Source organism: Lepus europaeus, chromosome 11 (genome assembly GCF_033115175.1).
Source record: "Lepus europaeus isolate LE1 chromosome 11, mLepTim1.pri, whole genome shotgun sequence".
Lineage (NCBI taxonomy): Eukaryota > Metazoa > Chordata > Mammalia > Lagomorpha > Leporidae > Lepus > Lepus europaeus.
Genome location: NC_084837.1, coordinates 16,868,710 through 16,891,894, shown reverse-complemented (window position 1 = coordinate 16,891,894; position 23,185 = coordinate 16,868,710). Strand labels below are relative to the sequence as shown.

The window sequence follows — 23,185 nt, the reverse complement described above, 5'->3', positions numbered from 1 at the left end:
AACTCTTATGAAGTCCAATAATCTCTTTATGGAGTCTCCTGGTTTCCCTATATATATAGCATCATATCACTTACAAACAGGGGTAATTTGACTTGCTCCTTCCAATTTATATCCCTTTGATTTCTTTTTCTTGCCTAATGGCTCTGGCTAAAACTTTCAGAACTTGAAAGTGGGCATCCTTGTCTGGTTCTGGATCTTAGTGAAAGTGCTTCCAGCTTTTCCCCCATTCAGTATTATGCTTGTTGTTTGTTTTTCATATATTGCCTTTATGTGATGTATCATATGTGTCAATTTGCATATGTTGTACCATCCCCACATCCCAGGGATAAATCCCACTTGGTCCAGGTGAATACTCTTTCTGACATGTTGTTGGATTTTATTAGCTAGAATTTTCATGACGATTTTTGCGTGTGTGTTCATCAGGGATATTGGTATTTGTTGTATCTTTTTCTGGTTTTAGAATTAAGGTGACGCTGGCTTCACAGAAGGAGTTTGGGGAGATTCCCTCCCTTTCAGTTGTTTTGAATAGTTTTAGAAGAATGAAAATTAGTTCTTCTTTAATTGTCTGGTAGAATTCAGCAGTGAAGCCATCTGATCCTGGGCTTTTCTTTTTGAGAGAGTCTTTATAACTGATTCAATCTCCATCTTTTGTTATTGGTCTATTTTGTGTTCTGTGTTTTCATGAGTCAATTTTGATAGATTGTATGTGTCCAGGAATCTATCCATCTCCTCTAGACTTTCCAATTTGTTGACAGCTTAAGGGGCTGATATTGTGGCATAGCAGGTAAATTACCACCAGCAATGCCAACATTTGGGTGTTAGTTTGATCCCTGGCTGCTCTTCCAACTTCTAATCCAGCTCCATGCTAATGGCCTAGGAAAAGCATAAGAATATGGCCCGAGTGTCTGGGCCTCTGCCACTCATATGGGAGACCCAAGTGAAGCTCCTGGCTCTGACCTGGCCAAGTCCTGGGTTTTATGGCCATCTGGGCAGTGAACCAGTAGGTGGAATTTCTCTCTCTATGTATCACCCTCTCTATATATAACTCTGACTTTCATTTTAAATTTTTAATTGTTTAAAACGACTTATTTTATTTATTTGAAAGGCACAATTATAAAGACTGAGAGGAAGAAAGAGAAAGAGAAAGAGAGAGAGAGAAAGGAAGAGAGAGAGAGAGAGAGAGAGAGAGAGAATCTTCCATCTGCTGGTTCATTCCCCAAGTAGCTGCAATTGCCTGACCTAGGCCAGGCTGAAGCCAGGAGCCAGGAGCTTCTTCTGGGTCTCCCACTTGGGTGCAGGAGCACAAGCACTTGGGCTATCTCCAGCTGCTTTCCACATACAGTAGCAGGGAGCTGGATTGGAGGTAGAGCAGCTGAGACTTGAATTGGTGCCCATATGGGGTGCCAGCACTGCAGGTGGTGGCTTGACTTTCTATGGCACAATGTTGGCCTCCCATTTGGCATTTTTGAAGGTCAGTTTTGTTGATAATGAAATCTGTTGGCTTTTGTCTGAGAATGTGTTTAATTTCTCTCACTGTTTAAGAAACACTTTACTGGATACAGTTTTCGGTGCTAGGCTCTCAGGTCTATGGACTGCCATTTTCTTTCTGGGCTCTGGCATATGTGTTTTCTGGGTGATCTTGTATCTTTTCTCCATGTGGTTTATGAGTTTTCCAGGACACAGGCCAGGGATCCTGCCAAGTAGCACGGTCCAAAGGGCTTCCCTGCTTTTCCCTTTGCAGAGAAGAATGGGTTTGAACAATGTGAAACAGTGTCTGGTTGGTATAAAATTAACTTGGAATTTGGAATGATCTGAAGTTTCTTTGGGAAATTTCCCTGTGAAACTTATTTTAATTTCAGCACTTTAGAAATATAAATATGTTAAAAAACTTAGAAACCATTTCCCGCATGGTTAACTACAATCATAAAATATTTTATGTTCACAAAGCACAACTGAAATGTTAATAACAAAATCAGCCAGGTATGACAATCACAGAGAAGGTAAAGTGGACTTCTGACTTCTCCCCACTTCTGATTTTGGTCCTTAGTGGCAAGAAGGTGAACCCCCCATGCTGGGTGCTGTGATGCTGCCGTAAGCCATTCTGAGGGGCCATGGCTTGATCTTTCTAAGGAGCAATAGCACCTCTATTCCCTTCAGCATGACTCACTATTCAGGTGGTCTGTGATGATTCTTACAGAACATTATAATCATTTAGAAATCTGTTGAGTCAAGAAGATAGTGTCATACAAATAAGTTATGATTATTGGGCTTAAACTGTTCATTATTAAGTATTTATTAAGAACCTGTATTGGACGGCGCCGCGGCTCACTTGGCTAATCCTCTGCCTGCGGCGCTGGCACTCCGGGTTCTAGTCCCGGTTGGGCACCGGATTCTGTCTCGGTTGCTCCTCTTCCAGGCCAGCTCTCTGCTGTGACCTGGGAGGGCAGTGGAGGATGGCCCAGGTGCTTGGGCCCTGCACCTGCATGGGAGACCAGGAGAGTCACCTGGCTCCTGGCTTTGAGTCAGTGCAGCGCTCCAGCTGTAGCGGCCACTTGGGGGGTGAACCAACGGAAAAAGGAAGATTTTTCTCTCTGTCTCTCTCTCTCTCACACTAACTCTGTTTGTCAAAAAAACAAACAAACAAAAAAAAAAACACAAAAAAACAAAAACCTATATTAAACTGGGTACCATTTATGGTATCATAAAACAAAGCAAAACAACATGACAGCCATTCATAAGAAACTCAGAGTCTGATGAAAATAATTGACTCTGTCTTTATGCCTTCTACTTAGATATCCTTGTTTAACACAATAGAACTGAGAGTTTTTTTTTCTTTTTTCTTTTTTTGGTATATGATTTTCTTTTCATCAATATTACAAGGCTGAGAAAACTGAAGCTCAGAGTGGCAATACTACATAACAAACTGCCCTGGGGAGCAGCAGAAAATACCTGGATGTTCATTTTCTCACTGAGACCTTAATCAAATGTAAACCCTTCTGGATTTACAGCTGTAGGAGAATGAGGGACAAAATGCTGAGTTATTTAAGCCAGTTTGAACAACTAAAAGCATACTAATTATTAAATTCCCTAGACACAGTCATCTTCTGTATCCTCACCTTCACCTGTCCAAGTCAAGGTATCTACCCTACACCTCTGCCCCCACCATGTTATCCTCTCCTGGCTGTTAAAGCCCCTGAGTCATATGTGTTCTTTGTAGAAAGTGGCCCAAGGCTGCCTAGAGACAGCACCCAGTGGATAGTTGCTGGTCCCTAACTTCTCTTCTGACTTCCCTGAGTCATGTAGTAGTTAGATGCAGACCAAGGCCCTAGTTCCTCTGCAGGCCACAATCTCATTGTTTATGTTACAGGTGAATGCTTGCGTGAGGAAGGGAAAGCAAATGGACACATTTTCCATAAAATTTCTTCTTTGTTGTGTTTTATGATCTACACTGACATCTGAAGTATCACAACATGGCTTGGACTTATTTATCCCAGCATATAAAATGCTATATTCTTGATAAGTAGGAATGGAAATTATTTCTGGTTGTGTCTCTTTTTTGATTTAAAAAATTTGTTTAAGGAATACAAATTTCATATATACAAACTTAGGAACATAGTAATTCTTCCCACCCTACCCTTCCTCCCACCCACACTCCCACCCTTCTTCCTCCTCCCTCCCTATTCTCATTCTTATTTTTTACAAAGATCTATTTTCAGTTAACTTTATATTCATAATATAAACTCTACATTAAGTAAAGAGTTCAACAAATAGTATGAAGAAAAAGCACTGTACCTCATCATTTGAAACAAGGACTGTTCAAAATCATTACATCTCAAAGTATCAATTTCACTCCAAATAGATTGCCTTTTATTGCCATTCCTCTTAAAAAACTTTTTTAGACAACATATATCCTTTAATGAGGGTGAGCATAAAGGTATGGTGTAGACCTTGTTGTGCCTGTGCAAGTATTTCCCTCTCAAAAGCTCCTGATTTGGATGTGAAGGGTTTTCAAAGTAATCATGGAAATTGTGTAATATGAAAAACTATGCATGGGTTTCAAAAACTTGCATCAAAATAAACTTATCTTTCTCAACAAGCGTTTTGAAGTCTGCTTATAAAAAGACCCCACCAGACGGAGTGTATGCTTGATGAGATCTGCATGGGGTAGTCAGAGTGGCTAGCATCTACTGTTAATGCTGATTCTCACTGTTGATGCTACAGTGAGCCTAAAAGTATGGGTCCTGCTGCCTCTGGTATCCTATGTGAGTTTTTGTTTTGCATTTTCAATCTGGCTTAAACTAGGGAGGAGAGCTGTATCGAGCCATCTCTCCTAAATCTCCAGGAAAAATATCACTGAATTTTGGGCACCTTCTCGAAAGTAGCATCGCACTGCTAGAACCCGTTACTTTTGTGTTGGTGATTCCATTCCCTTTCATGTCTTTTTCAGGTCTCACACTCCTTTGTCCCAGCTCTTCAGCTCCAGATCCAAAGACCCCTGCTCTACAGAAAACACTCCTTTGCTGCGGAATTCCTCATCAGAGAAAGGGTGAGACTTTTTCTCTTAAGAAATTAAGACATTTCTGAGCATTATCCTTGACATTTGTGCCACAGAATTCCTTCCTGAGATACACATTTTTATCTGACATGTTGGTCCCTGCCAGATCCTTGACAATACATTGTAGTAGATATTTCAGATTCTAGTGGTTGTGTTGTATGGCTTATGAATTTCACATGGTCTTGAGTAGAGCCCTGCATTGATTATATAGCACACATACACATCCATACATGTACATAGCTCTGACAGGCTGTCTTATTAGAATGGGATTTCTCACTTCAATAAATCTTTTTTTAAAAAAAAAGGGGGGGGGGCAGTGCTGTGGCGCAGTGGGTTAATGCCCTGGCTTAAAGTGCCGGCATCCCATATAGGCACTGGTTTGAGTCTCGGCTGCTCCACTTCCAATCCAGCTCTACTATGGCCTGGAAAAGCAGTAGAAGATGGCTCAAGTCCTTGGGCCCCTGCACCCGTGTGGGAGACCCAGAAGAAGCTCCTGGGGGCTTTGGATCGGCACAGCTCCGACCGTTGTGGCCAACTGGGGAGTGAACCATCGGATGGAAGACCTCTCTCTGTCTCTCTGCCTCTCCTCTCTCTGTGTAACTCTGACTTGCAAGTAAATAAATAAATAAATCTTTTTTAAAAAAAGGATGTGATTTATCACTTGGAGCTGAGAAATGTTTGGAGGCAGTTTTGGTTGTTGTACTAGGGGCTGGGGTTACTGGCATCTAAGGGTAGAGGGCAGGGATGCTCCTCAACATTCTGCAATGTACAGGACAGTTCCCACCATGAAATTTTACCCATTATAAACGTTAACAGTGATCAAGTTGAGAATATATGATCCACAAGATAATTCTGTTTTCTGTAAGATTGAAAGCTTCTTTGGGACAAATTTTGATGGTTCTGGAATTGCCTGAGCAGAGATGATGTGGAAGTTGATTTGCAGACATTTCTGGAATGAAAGGTTTGGCTCGGGCCTTCAACCTCTCTTATGCTACTTTCTGCAAATCCAGAAGTCTGGACTGCCTGCTCAGTGTCTGCACGCTCTTCACCACTACAAGTGTTGTGACATTGTCTTGAGTCTCCCTTTCCTGCCCACTGACCCTGTGTACCTGTATTGACAGACAGGCTGCTGTGTCTCTTTCAGCTGACTTAGCCTCTGAGGAGCTGCCCACCAGAGCTCCTTCCAGCCCTGTCTGCAGTTGGAGGCAGAAGGTGGAGCTTCACGCTTGCTTGTGTGCTGTGTAGGCTCCTGGTCTCGCTTTCTGAAGACTTGGATTTCCAGATTTGAATGGGGTGTGGGTATCTGGATTTTTCATCTTCCGTTGAAGGGAATCTTTCCGGGAGATTTCTGTTAACAAGTTCTGTGCCCCTACAAAGGTTTCCACTGAGCACTGTGAGAAGAGGAACTGCTGTCCCTCTCTGGATCTCCAGGGAAGTCCCATTCATGTTCAAGGGTGCTCCAATGTGAAGCTTAGATTTCCTAACCTCCACTCCCACCCAGAGTCAGTGCTTTTCCTATGCTTTCAAACATTGTAGGCATGCCCTTATTTCTGAACATGTCTTGTGCTAAGCACGGTTATACCTACAGGTCTGTACTTTCTTCATCCTATAGTCCTGTGCCAACATAGAACCTGCCACTGGTCCTTCAGTGACTTGATGGGGGATGGGTGCAAGTCGAAGCACTCCTGAGAACCCATTGCTTAAATATTCTGTATGTGGGGATAACTTAGTTCTTAGCTGTATCTCTTAAAGAATAACTTTGAAAATAAGCACCTAACACATCTATTCCCTTAATGCTTTTTGTCCAACTACTTTGCAACATATTAAGGCCTGAGATACTTTAGATCTTGAAGCTCATTGTAAAACCAATAATGTACAAGCATTTGTCCCAGCCATCGGGAGCATGGAGACATCCCTAGCAGGCGGAAATGGGTCTCCTGTAACAAACATCCTTTCAGAGGAGCAGAACGTGGCTCAGTTCTGCTTACAGAATGTTTCCCTTTTCTTGTATGCAGCTAATTACGGTACTGGTGGTGGGAAGATTTTGTTGAGTTTTTTTACTTTTGCTAAGTTTATTTTGCTGCAGTTATAACACCAGATTTTTTTTTTTTAATTTCAAAGGCAGAGTGACAATGAAGGGAGGATAGGAGGAAGAGGGGAGAGAGAGAGGAATCTTCCACCCACTGGCTCACTCCCCAAATGCCTGCAACAGTTAAGTCCAGGCCAAGCCAAAGCCATTTCAGTTTCCCGTGTGTCAGTGTCCCATGCACTTGAGCCATCATCAGCTGCCTCTGAGCTCCTTAGCAGGAAGCTGGACCAGAAGTGTGGCATGCCTGGAACTCTACCCAGTACTCGGATGTAGGATCTGGGAATTCCAAGCAGTGGCTTAACCCACTGCACCACAATGCCTGCCCCACTTTGTTGCAGTTTTAATCTGATCAAATGACTTATTAGGGTATCATCCATTGATTTACTTGCTTTTAGAAGTGAATGGTGCCCAGCGCTGTGGCTCAATAGGCTAATCCTCCGCCTGCGGCACTGGTACCCCAGGTTCTAGTCCCTGTCGGGGCGCCGGATTCTGTCCCGGTTGCTCCTCTTCTAGTCCAGTCAAGTGCTTGGGCTCCTGCACCCGCATGGGAGACCAGGAGAAGCACCTGGCTCCTGGCTGCGGATCAGCGCAGTGCGCCGGCTGCAGTGCGCTGGCCGCAGCAGCCATTGGGGGCGAACCAATGGAAAAAGAAGACCTTTCTCTCTGTCTCTCTCTCTCTCTCACTATCTAACTCTGCCTGTCAAAAAGAAAAAAAAAAAGAAAAAAAAAGAGTGAATGGTATGAGGTATGAGGGTTAGAACATGTCTTATATCTGGTCTGAGAATGGAGTAGTCATTCATCACAGTTATTCAAATTTAAATTAATCAAAATAAAATAAAATTCAGTAATTCCATTCTTGAGCTGCATTATCCAGATTCCAAGTGGTCAGCAGCACATGTGGCTGCTGTAGTGGACAGGGCAGAGGACACTTCCATTGCCACAGAAAGTTCTATACAGGTCTGCTCCAGAAAGCCATGACATTAACTTGCTCTCCTCTTTCTACTGGGAGAAAGTAGTTTCCTTAGTTCAAATTTTTGTACAGTTGTGCCTTTTCAGTAATTATAAGGGGAGTAATATTATTTCTCATATATCTGAGCTTTTTCAAGTCACAAAATTCATAGAAAAATTATTTACTATTTTGAAAGCCATTTGTTTTCTTGTTACATATTGGTTTTATGAAGCCCAGTTTGTGTCTCTGAGCTTCTACTTCAGAGTAAGATTATTATTTTTTCTTTGTGGTGAACCATTCTAAAGTAGTGATACATGTTAAAGTGTCTCATAATGTCTTGTTGAGCTAGCGGGGTTCAAGAGGCACCAACACCAGATCACAGCTGTTATTAATGTCAGGATTGTGATTCCATGAGTAGTTCACACAATACGTGAACATCCTGGCTTTTGGTACCACCTTTCTAGAGCCAGGTGCATCTCTGCTGAAGAAATTGCTGTGACGCCCAGGGGATTGAAAAATGTACATGAATATGTCCATATGTGATCCTGATAAAAATTTATGATTTACCTGGATTCATTTTCCTAGACCTAGAGTCTGTTCTGGAGGCACTGCTGCTCTCCACTTTCACGCGTGTTCCACTGGATGTTGTCTGGGACAGCCAGACAGAGAACCCTCCTTGGAGTTCCACTACAGAAATCTATTTACGCAGATGAGGAAAAGCTTACACCACTCACTCTGCTCCAGGACGAGTGTCACAGCCCTGTGTCCTGACGGCTCTGACACATTCAGAGAGAAAGCAAGTACTGACATGAGTGGGGATCTTGACTGAGCCAGAAACAGCTTTACTGAAAAGTCCCAAAGTCAGAAAAGGCTGACGTTCCTTGAATGTTTTCAATTGATTTTGAAAACGTGAGTGATCCCAGCAGTTCTTCTTTGATCACAGTGTTCTATGATGTCAGGAAAGATCCCTTCCCGCCAGTGTGGAAGAGCGATACTTTTAAAGACCGTATCGATTCCACGACCCGTCACTAGTCGCCTTGGAGGGGAGATCTTATTTCGGAGACGCTGTTGCAGGAAGAATAAGCACAAAGCTCTTGCTTTGCAGGCCCCTTTACCATCCAGAGTTCATCACCGCTGCAGAATCCTGGGAAAGCAGCTCGGCTGAGTGGGAGCGACGCTGCCTGCTGAGCAGAGAGGTGGAGGGCTTGTCTGCCTCTGCGTCCTCGGAGAAGGGGGAGCTCCCGGACAACGCTCTGGTTGGGTTCCGCCTCTCAAGACTGAGGTAGGAGCACCAGCAGTGCCCGCGCTGGTGTGATGATGGTCACACCTGGCTTTCCACTTGTCCTGGGATTGGCCGAGGCGGGCTCTCACCCACACTTAAAAGACAGTGAAGATGAGGATGAAGGTTTTTTACATATGGCCAGGTTGCACATTTCCTACAAGGTTATCTATCTTTTCCTGAGGCTTGAAAGACATTTAAGGTGGCTCTGCAAATCGGCGTGGAGCCTGTGAGGAAGTTGGATCATAAACCTAAAAACTCATGGTCATTAGATTTGCAAGTACTCATAGAATCTACTTGCTTCAGGAGTCTCTGTGACATTTTAGGGTTTGAGATTATCTTTGCAGCTATAAGGGTTGGATTTAGTGCATGGCACAGCCTGAGGGATGCCTCCGTTCCCCTGCACTGTGGAAGCCTGGAGTTTAAGGCTGTGCATTCATGGAACAAAGGCTAACGCGTGTGCTGCATGAGCTCCAGAGGGCATGCATGCATGAGGGGGCTCAGGGAGCTTTGCTGAATTGTGGGTGGTCCCTGGTGCTCTTGCTTTACCTGCTGGGATAGCTTTCATATGCAAATTTATTTAAAGGAGGGGTTCTTTTGGAGCAGTGCCTCTAAGGTCAGAACAATACTTGGGAGAGAGGACCAGTAGGACTCCATTCTGGATCTTCCCTGAAGTAACAGAGGGACTCTGGCAAGACCAGGCCTGGCTATGTGCCTATCTCCAGTGGCCTGATGTCCTCTGATCCATGGCCTTCCATGGGTTTAGGCTAACGTGATATGTGTGAAAGCCCTAGGTAGGGGAAAAAGCACTGTGCACCTGTGAGGGATTAGTGTTAGTGTGTCAGTGTGTTAGGGGACCAGTCTTTTCTAAAGAGTTGATCGGAGTACATCCACCTGTGCTCAGAGGTGCACTTTCAAAGCCATACTATGTACTGGGACTGTTACCCAGTTACCTATTGCTCTCCTAACAGTCCTGGGAGTTAGATAGGGGGTACCTTAAGGAGAATAAGGATTTTGCTCAAGGATACACAGCTTTTGAACTAAGTCAAGGGCCAGCAACTTGCCCCCAGTTCCCCCATTGCTGCTTGACCATGGAGATGCCTTTTCCTGCCACCTGTAGCTTCTTCAGCATGACTGGTCTCTGCCCCTCTCATAGGGGTGGATGAATCGGCTAATGAATCTCTATGGAATTAGGTGAAATTATGTGACTGGAGACCAGTCCCATGGGTCTTCAAGGTGACTAATCCTGACACTGCTCATGCCTTTCCCTAAGTGTGTGGTTAACAGCCCCAGAAGATGCCATGTCCCCAGTTATCTTGCAACATGGGAAAATAGAATCAAGTGCCTTTGAAACTATACATTCAGTGATTTGTCTTCTATTATTCCTCAAATATTTGCCTTGACCATGCCACTGAACTAAAGGATTTCAGTGTCATTCTTTATATCCAGAAAGAACTATGCATGATCAGTGAAGAAACTTGTAAGGAATGTTTTAATTTGGGTTGTCATCTCTGCTCTATAAGGCAGTTATGTAGAAAGAAATCTGTATTTAGAACATCTCAATTAATGCTTCATGCTTTAAAAAGAAATGTCATTTTGATTCTTATTTAAGTAGGTGCTGTTGAATCATAATTTGGAAGCATGAAATGATTATTCATCAAATTCATTAAATCTAAGAGAATGCAAACAAGATTTTACTATTTTAAAAAGGACCAGAAAGAAGGTTTTCAGAGATGAATAGAACTTAACGAAGTTCTATTAACCAAGTTAAATAGAACTTAACATGTGCCAACATAGACTTTCTTGCTTGATTCTACAAATGTGCATCTATTATGGCCGATGTACCAACACCCTTTTGTGTGTGGGGACAGAGAAAAAACACCCCAGTGCTTTCCCTCTCAGAGCAGCCAGTAGGAGAGCATGCCCTACCTCAATGGGGTCTGGCTTCTGAGAGAGGGGAGATGGGTGTGATGGAAGACTGCAGTCGGGAGCATCTCAGTGGGTCAAAGGCCCCATGGCCCAGTTGGGGAGCAAGGAGGAGGCTGATGTGACTGGAGGGACCACAGAGGGCAGGCCAGGCCCAGGTTCACATAGAACTTGGGGGCCATAGTTAAGAAAAGTGATAATGACTGGGCTGGAGAGGCTTCAGAAGTCGTCAGTGCAGGCTGAGTGTGTGGTTGATTATCTGTCATCTCCTATGGAATTCTTCAAAGACTATTCTAGGACAGCTAGTCACAATATTGAAGTTTCTTTCTTGCAGTATTTGGTTTTATATTTGATGATAAGTCTACATTCCCACCTTCCAGAAAGCTTAGTGGAAGATAATTGATAAACATGAATTGGAAAGCCAAGATAAGGCATTCAATCTACTTATTTCAAGGAAACTGGAGCCCTTTAAAAGGCTCTAAAGAGCCCCAAATCTTGAACATTGGCTTCCCTGGCAAGAAGACATCTGAAGTCATTGGGGTTAACTTTATTTCCCTCCATAACACTCACAAGCTTCTTTAGATAAGGAAGTAGAATTACCGGCCAGCAATGTCACCCCTTATTAAAGAAAGAATTCAACACACATGCTTTGGGGTGGAGATTACTCCAGGCTTTAGAGAGGTGCCTGGGTTTGGTCAGTCTGGGCACGTGCAAACAGGACCACTGCCTGTGCCCCTCGGGGCCTGCCTTTTCTCTTGCAGGTGCTGCATGCGGTGGTTGAAAATCACAGGCTTGTTCGTCTTCGTGGTGTTGTGCTCTGTGAGTACCAGGGCTGTCCCCGGTGCTGCTGCTGGGTCAGTGGATGTCCTGGGGGCTTCTGTGGGTGGGCACAGTCCTCTGGGTGTGTTGGGCTGGATGACATCAGGATCTGAGCTGTGAGACCCACTGTTTGGCCCACTTCCCCTGATTGTTTCACCTTTCTTTGAAGAAGATGCTGAGGGCATGGAGGGGGTAGGCTGGAGGAGGGTATCAGGGAAGCCTGTTGTTAGTCACAGGGACCGGGGCTGTGCATGTGCGTGTGTGGATTGTGTGTGACCAAGTGTCTGTTCTCCTCAGCTATGACATGAAGACAGCAAGGGTGATGTATGACATCAGTGCTGACTTAACTGAATCAAGTACAGTCAACTCCTAATATCCCAAGAGGGAGGAGAGCAATGGTTCAGAGACATAATCTATGCACGAAACAAGAACCGTTACAGTCTTCCCTTGATATCCCTAGAGATTCCACCCAGATACCAGAATTAATGGATGTTCAAGTCCTTATCAAGTGGTGTAGTATTTGCAGATCACTTATGCATATCCTTCTGTACACTTTAAACCATTTCTAGACTATTGATAATACCAATACAGTGTACATGCCATGTAAATAATTGTTGCGCTGTATTGTTTAGTGATTAATGATAAAAAATCTATACATGTTCAGTAAGACAACTTTTGTAGGCCTAACTATGCTTTCAATCCATGGTTGGTTTAATCTGTGGGTGTGGAACTTGCAGATACAGGGGGCTGACTGTATACTGAACTCCAAAAACTTCAAAATTTTCCAATGTCCTTTCTACTTCCTCCTCACATGAGTATGTGGTTCTGAGTCCTTCTCCCCTGCCCCAGTGCTCAGTAGGGCCTGGGTATGCACTGGAAAATTTGAGGAAGAGGTCAGAGTGGGCCAAGCCTCCTCTGATTTCAGGAGCTGACTTGAGCTTGATGTCTGTGCTCAGCCTACATATGGGAGATGGAGTCTTGGTAATCTGTGGATACATCCCAAATAGTTTGAAGAGTTTGCTTTGAACATCTATGATGGATCTATCTTCACTTTACTTTTCAATGATGTGTAAAGTTTTTTGCAAACGAATACTACAACCACAACAGAGGTTGTATTCCTCTATTTTCCAATAAGGAAAATCATGTTGATTTACCTTTGACAATTTAACTTTGTGGCCAGGCATTTAATCTTTAAAATTGGCAACTATCAATAACCAAGGCCTATTATGGCTGAATGTAGCATCAGTAAATTTTAATAAAAGGTATTCGGAATAAGCTGGTGAGTTTGGGGTACATAAATCATACATCACATCTCTGTTTAACTGTAGTAAAAATTATTTAAGTCCTGTTGCTCTCATACCACAAATAAATCATTAAATGTCTCTGATTGTTACAGATTTTATTCAGCCTGTATCCAGATCAAGGGAAGTTCTGGCAGTTGTTGGCTGTGTCACCACTGGAAAGCTACTGTATCCAAATACACATGGAGATGGTCAGCCACCCATGGTGGAGATTTGCAAAGCAAAGGAATGCTCAACAACTATTACTGCTTTGCTGAAGGTTGAAACCTAGGCCATCACCATTCCTGTTGTGCATATTCTTTGTCTCCAGGACGTTTGGACAGATACAGGGCTCTGAAACAAAAGGAGAGGGGAGCTCTGTGAAGATTGTGCGATTGGGTGGTTGGTAATAAAGCACCCATGGAAGGTAGCATGCAGAGTGGCACGTTCTAGCTAGGAAAAGGCTTTCCCTTATCTCCAAAGTACAGTCTGTTCTGTGCCTTTTTCCCCACCACTGTCTTGTGCATTTCCTCTTGGGTGTGTCCTATTGACCCTGCCTCATAGTCACTGGTTCTTTCCTGATAATTGCTTTTTTTCTTCATTCTGTTTTCTCTTGCTTATTTGTATAACTTGGATTTAAAGCCAGATACATTGTATAATATAGAAGATACTGAGGTCAGTAGTTTTTTAACTTGGAGATGAGCAAATCTTAACTTCTGTAGGCGCTAGTGGGGGGATTTATGTAAATCTTGTCAGAAGTTGGCTGTCTTGAGCCTTGTGGTTGCCATGGTAACCTCTGGTACACCAGACACTCTGAATTGCTGGGCCTCCTGCCAGCTGTCTGCTAGGCCTTGCTCTCTTCCAACCCATCTCTCCTCCCCCAGCTGCAAGATTTCCACTGCACCCTCAGGCTACTGGATTTGATGTACTTCCCAGGCAAATTACAGCTTTTGCTCCTTAGGAAAGGAGTTAAAGGAGGTGGGTGTGGGTAGAGTCTGGCGATGGCTGCTGCCGCCTCCCCAGCTGGCATCGTGGGGGCACTTTCTCAGAATTCTCCTCAGTCTTCTTCCCTGTGAGTGCCTGCCAGGCCTCCAAGAGGAAAAGCGTCTAAGAAGATGTGAACTTCTGTAGCTGTGACTTTCAGCGGCTTCTCATGCTAGCCCGCATTTGACCTTGAGTAGTTTTAAAACTTTGTGATTTAGTCTTTCCTGCTTCTGTGGAAGCAGAGAGGCAGCAAAGCGACCCCATTTCCCCCTGTGGTCAGCGTTGTTGCTCTAGCTCTCATTATTTTTCCCAGCCACCTCCTTCTGTTATAAGGAGTGAGGTATTAGTTAATGCTTGTCTAGCCTTTTCTGGTGGAAAGATTTCAGTGTATCCTGGCTGAGACTGGGAGCCTAAGTCTTTCTGAGAATGGACATGTAGATGAACATATCTGAGCAACAGTTTACTCCTGCTGTATATATTACCTGCCCAGTGGTCACTTGTTAGCCTTCTCAGTTATCAGATCTTCTGTCGAGTCATCACAGGATCACAGTGTTTATGTTCAAATAGTCATTATTTTTTACTAAATAATGGCTCTAGGGATCTTAAGTAAGGATGCTGGCAATTCAGAAAAGCAAGAGAAGCTGTGAAGTGCTTGCTTCTAGTTAAAAGGTAAATTCTCTGCACAATAGAGGATTTGGTCTTGTCTGTGGTTTCAGGTGTCCACTGGAGGGCTTGGAATGTACCCTTAGCATTCAAGGAGGCAGGGACTAACTACTTTGTTGTCTTTAAAAAGAGAATTCATTCTTTTAGCGAACTAAATGGGAAGATTTTTTTCTTTAGTATCTTTAATTCATGGTCTCGGTGAACTGAGATTTTAGGAACTTATGTGGCTTTCCTTATGATCACCTGTTTCAGTCTGTTGTTGCCTGGTCTTGTTTTCCTGAGTCTCTCTGTGACTTTCCAGAGCAGTCTTTCCCTGAGCTGAGTCATCTCCAAGAGAAAGGGCTTTCCAGAAGGTTCTGGTCTCAAGGCCTTCAGGGGAAGCCCATGAGGAACCCTGATTGCAGCCCATGTGCATCCTCCCATCTCAATGAGTGGAAATGCCCATCAGACCCACCCTTGAGCCAGGGTAGCTCTGATATCCACTTGAGTACATGCTCACGTCTTTGTGTGTTCTGCACCACCCTGAAATTGTCTCTGAGCTTTGGTTGAAGAGGTGTCTCCCTGTAAGAAGACTGCACAGCTCTCTGATTTTAACACTCATGGTTTCTCCTTGTTGTACCTCTACCTCTGTATCTTTTCTGCAGGTTAGAAAAATTATGACTTCTTCCTCCTCTTTTTACCCAACTCTCCCTGAGGTCTTCTCCAAGCACTGGCTTCATCGTGGTCCCAGGACATGGACACTAGTCACCCTTTGGTTGATTTCCCGGCAGGTGCTTATAACCTATTGCTCAATCCACTGCAGAACTCAAGGGGACAGATTGGGTCCTGTTCAGATATTATTTTCAATGAGACTCGGCTGAGTTGGGGAGGTGCTGGGTGAGTCTGGTGATCAGACACATTTAGAGCTCTTCATGGAGCAGCCTGGGCCAAGAGCAACACCAACAGCCTTGTCCATCAGTAGGAAGCCCAGTAAGCCTGGCAGGGCCAGGCACTAAGTCCACCTGAGAGCATACAGAAACTCTTCTCTCACCCCACTGAAGACTGCACTGAGTCATTTTTAGTTGAAAGCATTTGGTGAAATTCCTTCCCAAGCAGCCTGAGTGTGCTAGGCCCTATCTAGGACTAAATAACCTGAGTACATCCCAGCAGGCTGCTGGCTGGCCTCACTTTCTTAGCAGCAGGACTGACCAGGGAGCTCTCTGTCCTGCTCCCTGAATGCCTGCCTGTTTGGATAGGAGAGATGGAAAGAGTCAGGCAAGCAGGCAGGGACACTCCAGAGTGGTCCATCAGGTCTGTGGAGCCTCATCCTCTTTGGGGGCTGAATTCTGATTTCCCCATGATCCTCAGAAGGTTGCCCAATGTTCCTGTGGATATCCCACAGATCTCTAGAAGCTCATGGACCCTCTCCCAAGACCCTGGGCTAAGAACCTGCTGCGGGGGGTTTGTGAAAGCTGCCGGCCTAGGGCCTGCCTGGGGAGAGGGTAAGAGCCAGCCTGGGGTGAAGGTGCAGCAGAGGACCGGATGCCCCAGGAGCAAAGTGCTGAAGAGAGACATGGCTCAGACCTTTGAAGATGATTCTCAGAGACAGCCCGTAAGTGAAGGCCTGTGGCAGAAGGAGATTCAGGGCTGGCTTTGAAAAGCCAATGGGTCTTCATGGTGTCATCTGACTGAGGAGCCCTGTGCCTTCCCTGCTTGACCTTTGACTGCACCCTGCATGGGGTCTGCATGAGGGACACTGGAGATGCCTGTTGAGACAGGAAGGACTTTTGCAGAAAGCACCACTCTTTAGCTGGGGAAGGAAGAAGATACCTCTCCCTTGTGAACTTCTGTATCTCCTTGTAACGGCTGTGCTGTGTTAGCTCATTAATTGCAGGGTTAATTTTAGAAGCCTGTAATTGCAGGCACCTGAAGTTCTTTGTCTCCGAGTTCTTGTCTCTTGGTGATAGTGGTGGTGGTGATGGGGCAGCTGTCAAAGGCTCCTAAGTCATTAGGCAAATGAATAGAGGCCAGCAAAACTTTACCGAAATCTAAGGCTCACCCTTTCTTCCTCTTTCCCCTCCTTCATTCTCTTTCTTCTTCCCTCCCTCCTTCATATATGGTTGATTTCCCATCATACCCTGATAGCAGCCTCGGCTATCAGAGAACGTAAAGGAAACTCTATGCTTAGTGTAGTGGATGAAGGCAGTCTTTACCCCTATCTGCCTAGATTCTCCAACTGGGACCCTGTAAATTAGACTAACACAAGACAAATTAACAAGAGAAAAACACACCAATTTATTTAATTTAAGCTTAATCTGACCCAGGAGACATCATAAGGAATTGAAGATCTAAGGAAATAATTAAGTCTGAATGTTTTCAGACTAGGTTTGATGAAGAGTGGGGTCACAGAGCAATGTGATGGCACAAAAGGGTATAGGCAGGGTTATGAGCTAAGGGTAGTAAATTGGGGGAAACTTGGCAAGGCCTGCTCACTCAGATTCTTCCTGGTGTCCCTCCATTTTCAAGATAATGATGCATCCTTTTTTCCAGATATAGGAGTGCATCTCTCACACAAGGGTCTTATGACCTACTTCAGGGGAGGGAGGGAGGGAGAGAGGAAGGGTCACTCTCCTTCCTGTGCCTGCCATTCCTCAAATTAAAATATTCACTAGGCAAGGTGCCATGTTTAAGGGAGCATCTTTTAAATCTTGTCAGTAATGGTGGGTTTCTCTCCTTTCCCATTCTTCTTCAATTATACCCTAAGCTCCTTAGATTATTCCAAAACTTTGTGGTACACTATAGTAGCTATTGGCTACCTGTGGCTCTTTAAATTTAAAATACATTAATAAAATAGATAAAACTAAAATTTCACTTCCTCATTCACACCAGCCACATTTCAAGTGCTGAGTAGTCATGTGTGATTAGTAGCTAGTATATGAGATAGTGAAGATATCGAACATTTCTATCACCACAGAGAGTTCTGTTGGAAAGCACAGCTATAGAAATTAAGGGAGATTACCCTTTTGGAACTAATTGCTGGAGGAAAATATGTTTGTACCAGATAGATTTATTTTTAATGAATTGATCAATTTTTAATCTTTCATACTTCATCATAGAATGTTGTTCCCACTTTTATTATGAAGACAGATTTGATGGGATCCCACTTTTTTACCTGCGTTCAATCAAGTAAAGGGTGTGCCAAAAATTGCACTGTGCAGACAGGTAAGGAAGATTTTACTCAAGACTATTGCGTGGAAGAGAAAGCATGAACCCAACTCTGAATACAGTGTAATGAATAGGGATTTATAGCCACCAAAGAGTGATGGAGGGTTTGGAAAACTATGTAGAGGTACAGAGGGAAGGGCTTATTAGTCAGAGTTCTCCAAAGAAAGACAACCAATAAGATATATAAATTAATGTACTTTGAAGAGTTTGTGGAAAAGTGAATTTAAATCTGTATTATTTTGGTGTAAAAGTTTTTGAAATCCATGCATATGCAGGGTATGTAGGAAATTCATGGAAGTGCCTATTAAGAAAAAAGTTATATATGGCTTTAAAAGATTTGTACCAAATAGACTTATCTTTAATTTTTTTTAAAAAAATGTACTTGAGAGACAGAGATCTACACACACACACACACACACAGAAGAATCTCATCTCCTGGTTCATTCCTGAAATGTCAACAGTGGCTGGGGCTGTGCCAGGCTGAAACCAGGAGCTGGGAAGTCAGTCCAGGTTTCCCTTGTGGGTGGAAGGAACCCAGTTACAATCACAAGGAACCAGTGAGCCACCACTGCTGCATCCCAGAGTCTGTATTAGCAGAAAACTGGAGGAGCCAGAGCCTGGAATTGAACCCAGGTACTCTGATGTCAGTTGTGGGTGTCCTAACTTGTATCTCAGTTCCTAGGCCAAATGCCTGTTCCCAAACTTAACTTTTTTTTTTTTTTTTTTTTTTTTACAGGCAGAGTGGATAGTGAGAGAGAGAGAGAGAGAGAGAGAAAGGCCTTCCTTTTTGCCATTGGTTCACCCTCCAATGGCCACTGCAGCCGGCGCATCTTGCTGATCCGAAGCCAGGAGCCAGGTGCTTCTCCTGGTCTCCCATGTGGGTGCAGGGCCCAAGGACTTGGGCCATCCTCCACTGCACTCCCGGGCCATAGCATAGAGCTGGCCTGGAAGAGGGGCAACCGGGATAGAATCCGGTGCCCCAACCGGGACTGGAAACCAAACTTAACTTTTTTTTTTTTTTAATATTTCTTTTTTTTTTTTAATTATTATTATTTTTGACAGGCAGAGTGGACAGTGAGAGAGAGAGGCAGAGAGAAAGGTCTTCCTTTTTGCCGTTGGTTCACCCTCCAATGGCCGCCGCGGTAGCGCGCTGCGGCCGGCGCACCGCGCTGATCCGATGGCAGGAGCCAGGTGCTTCTCCTGGTCTCCCATGGGGTGCAGGGCCCAAGCACTTGGGCCATCCTCCACTGCACTCCCGGGCCACAGCAGAGAGCTGGCCTGGAAGAGGGGCAACCGGGACAGGATCGGTGCCCCGACCGGGACTAGAACCCGGTGTGCCGGCGCCGCAAGGCGGAGGATTAGCCTAGTGAGCCACGGCGCCGGCCCAAACTTAACTTTTAATTCCAATTTCCCATGAACTGTTTGAAGTATCTTCACATATACAGAAAGAGATTTATTGGGGCCGGCACCATGGCTCACTTGGTTAATACTCTGCCTGTGGCGCCCGCATCCCATATGGGTACCAGGTTCTAGTCCCAGTTGCTCCTCTTCCAGTCCAGCTCTCTGCTGTGGCCCGGGAAGGCAGTAGAGGATGGCCCAAGTGCTCGGGCACCTGCACCCACATGGGAAACCAGGAAGAAGCACCCGCTCCTGGCTTCGGATTGGCATAATTCCAGCCGTAGCAGCCATTTGGGGAATGAACCAACTGTCTAACTCTATCTGTCAAATAAAAAAAAAGAAAAATTTATTATAAGATATTGGTTCATATGATTACAGATGCCTAGAAGTCTATAATTTGTTCTTTACAAGCTGGAGATCCAGGAAAGCCAGTGGCATATCTTGAAGATGTGAGCGTCAGAGAGTCAGTAGTGTAGATTTCCATCCAAATTCAAAGACCTGAGAACTAGGAATATCTAGGGCAAGAGATTGGTGCCTCAGCTCAGTAGTGGAGGGAAGGGGAGAGAGAGAGAATGAATATGAATGTGAGTGAGTGCACATTCTTCTTCATTCTACCTTTTATTCTGTCTGGGCCCTCGTGGATCAGATGATGATCACTTGCACTGGGGAAGGAAGATCTTTTGTGCTCAGTCTGCAAATTCAACTGTTAATCTCTTTTGGAAACACCTTCACAGACACACTTAGAATTAATGTTTCACCAAATATCTGCGCATCCTGTAGTCCAGTCAAATCAACACAAACATTAGCTATCACAGGAGGTGAAGAGGAACTTGAATGGATATCAAGGATGGGGGGATTTATTGCTGAAATTTGACTCAGAGATCAAGAATGAAACCAAGATTAAGGTCTAGTACAGAAGAGGGCTCCAAAAAGTTTTTCTTTCTTTCTTTCTTTTTTTTTTGTTGATGCGAAGTTAATTTTATTTATTTTTTAAAAAACTTTTATTTAATGAATATAAATTTCCAAAGTACAGCTTATGGATTACAATGGCTTCTCCCCTCCCATAACTTCCCTCCCACCTGCAACCCTCCCCTTTCCCGCTCCCTCTCCTCTTCCATTCACATCAAGATTCATTTTCAATTCTCTTTATATACAGAAGATCAGTTTAGTATATATTAAGTAAAGATTTCAACAGTTTGCCCCCACATAGCAACACAAAATGAAAAATACTGTTGGAGTACTAGTTATAGCATTAATTCACATTGTACAGCACATTAAGGACAGAGCTCCTACATGATATTTTTTAAAGAATTGATTAATTTTCTATGCAATTTCCAGTTTAACACCAAGTTTTTTTTTCATTTTCAAATATCTTTATATACAGAAGATCGATTCAGTATATACTAAGTAAAGATTTCATCAGTTTGCACTCACACGGAAACACAAATGTAAAATACTGTTTCAGTACTAGTTATAGCATTACTTCACATTGGACAACCCATTAAGGACAGATCCCACATGAGACCTAAGTACACAGTGACTCCTGTTGTTGATTTAACAATTTGACACTCTTGTTTATGGCGTCAGTAATCTCCCTAGGCTCTAGTCATGAGTTGCCAAGGCTATGGAAGCCTTTAGGGTTCGCTGACTTTGATCTTATCCCAACAGGGTCATAGCCATAGTGGAAGTTCTCTCCTTCCTTCAGAGAAAGGTACCTCCTTCTTTGATGGCCCCGTTCTTTCCACTGGGATCTCACTCGCAGATATCTTTCATTTAGGTCTTCTTCTTCTTTTTTTTTTTTTTCCAGAGTGTCTTGACTTTCCATGCCTAAAATACTCTCATGGGCTCTTGAGCCAGATCTGAATGCCTTAAGGGCTGATTCTGAGGCCAGAGTGTTATTTAGGACATCTGCCATTCTATGAGTCTGCTGTGTATGCCGCTTCCCATGTTGGATCTTTCTCTCCCTTTTTGATTCTATCAGTTAGTATTAGCAGACACTAGTCTTGTTTGTGTGATCCCTTTGACTCTTAGACCTATCAGTGTGATCAATTGTGAACTGGAGATGATCACTTGGACTAGTGAGATGGCATTGGTATATGCTTGATGGGATTGTATTGGAATCCCCTGGTACGTTTCTAACTCCACCATTTGGGGCAACTCCGATTGAGCATGTCCCAAATTGTACATCTCCCTCTCTTTTTCCCACTCTTCTATTTAACAGGGATCACTTTTCAGTTAAAATTTAAACACCTAAGAATAATTGTGTGTTAATTACAGAGTTTAATCACTAGTACTAGAACAAAAAAAAATACAAAAATGGATAAAGTATATATGCATGGTGAGGAGAAAGATACGCCAGTGGATTAATGACCAGCAGAGAGAGTGCTGCTGCCAGGAATGGAACAAGTCTGGGAGAACCTGAGAAGGCACTTTCATTTACACCTAAGCTGTGGAGTCCTCCAACGCTTATCCTTCAAGATGCTACAGAAACCTCAAAGACTGAGCTCAGTTAACCCTTAGCAAGTATTCCGTCATTAGAAAAACTTTTTGTACATCAACAGTCAGCACAAGAGCTGATCAAGTCACTGTTTCTCATAGGAAGTACAGCATGGGGAGAGCAAACACTTTAATGAGAGTATGCACAGTCATCAGAACACAGGAAGATGAAATAGAGTCTGCTGGGGTGGAGATGCAGGTGATAAGGAAAGACTTAGGGATAGGATACTGTGAATGAGATATTAGAAGAGTACAGGGCTTCTCCAGATGTGGGGAAAAGCACTTGAGGGAAAGGCACCATTTTAGAAGAAGGTATTGAAATATGTTAGGAACCTAGTGAATAGTTTAGTGTAACCAGAAAGTATCAAAGATGGATGAGAGAGTGGGGTTCCTATTTGCTTGGATCTGGAAGCCACTTCTGACACCAGAACGTCAGGGCCTGCTTTGTACTCTAAGCATGCAATTAGTACCTGCAAGGGTGAGAAAAAAAGGAAGGGTGGCTGTGTGTGCAGGCTGTGTCTCTTGGATTTTTGGTGCACTCTGTTTGAATGGTGAGTCATTGAGGTTTTAATTGTTACCTGGCTGTCTCCCCTTGAGGAAAAAAGCCTTATTCTATATATTTCATTTTGTTTATGCAATAGATGGTCTGGAAACCAATGTTATATTCTGGAAGGAGAAGCCTGCTGTTCTGATGGTAGCCTCTAGGTGGCGATGCTCTATCTCCTGCCGGTCTGCAAGGTCTTTGGAGCTCAAGCTGTTTAAAATTTTTTTCTCCAATCTGATTTGGGGAAAGACTAGGACAGGAATAATTGCAGGTGTTTCAGAAGCAATAAGGGCTCTTTGGGCCCTTTCTTAGTACGTTTTGCCTCACGTGTGACTTCCATTTTCCATTTGTTGTTTTTTGGAGGCTGAGTAGCAGCACAGATGTGTGGAGGGGCTAATCGACTGAGTGCTAGGGAAGGCTGCCCATTCTGGGTTCTCAGATAGACAACAGGCTGATCACACACTTTATCAGAATGTTTTTGTACTTTTTTGTGGGAAGAACAGAGCAATGAAAAGAGTTAACCATTCTTGGATCCCTCCCCAACACACAATGAAAATCCCTTAGGAACACTAGCAATGGTGAGGTTTTATCTCCTTCCTAAGTCTGCTCCATGAACCATCTGCTTTTAGGGATTTAAGGAAAGATAAAGGAAGTGGTTATGGAATCATCCTCAAGCCCGTGAGCTGCTGCTAGCAGACTGTTGAGACCTGATATAAAGCACAAACGGTTGTGACATTTATTTTTCCATTCACAACACTTTTGTCTTCTGGATCAAAGTGAATGGCCTAGCTATTGTGTAGAGTCCATGTTACTGTTGTCCCCAGGACCTGGTAGGAGAGGTGGGAGGCTATGAGAGCCATCCCAGAGCAGAGAGCATGGGCTTCTACATTTGTACAGCATGCGTATGTTGGGAAGTAGGAGACAAGGGGCAAGAGCTGCCAAGGGGCATAAGTGCCACGGAAGGGCATTCTGCAGTAGGAGGAGCCTCTTTTCTTGATA

At 43.9% G+C, this 23,185-nt stretch overlaps 1 protein-coding gene across 1 annotated transcript in view; it reads left to right on the top strand.

Moving 5' to 3' along the window:
• The window catches only part of OCA2 (OCA2 melanosomal transmembrane protein), a 343,821-nt gene that overhangs the window by 30,610 nt on the left and 290,026 nt on the right, over window positions 1–23,185 (top strand). Inside the window, exons 2-5 of the mRNA XM_062204569.1 lie at window positions 4,448–4,546; window positions 8,678–8,875; window positions 11,560–11,617; window positions 13,014–13,086. Coding sequence (XP_062060553.1) covers window positions 4,448–4,546; window positions 8,678–8,875; window positions 11,560–11,617; window positions 13,014–13,086 — 428 coding nt within the window. The remainder of the gene's footprint in view (window positions 1–4,447; window positions 4,547–8,677; window positions 8,876–11,559; window positions 11,618–13,013; window positions 13,087–23,185) is intronic.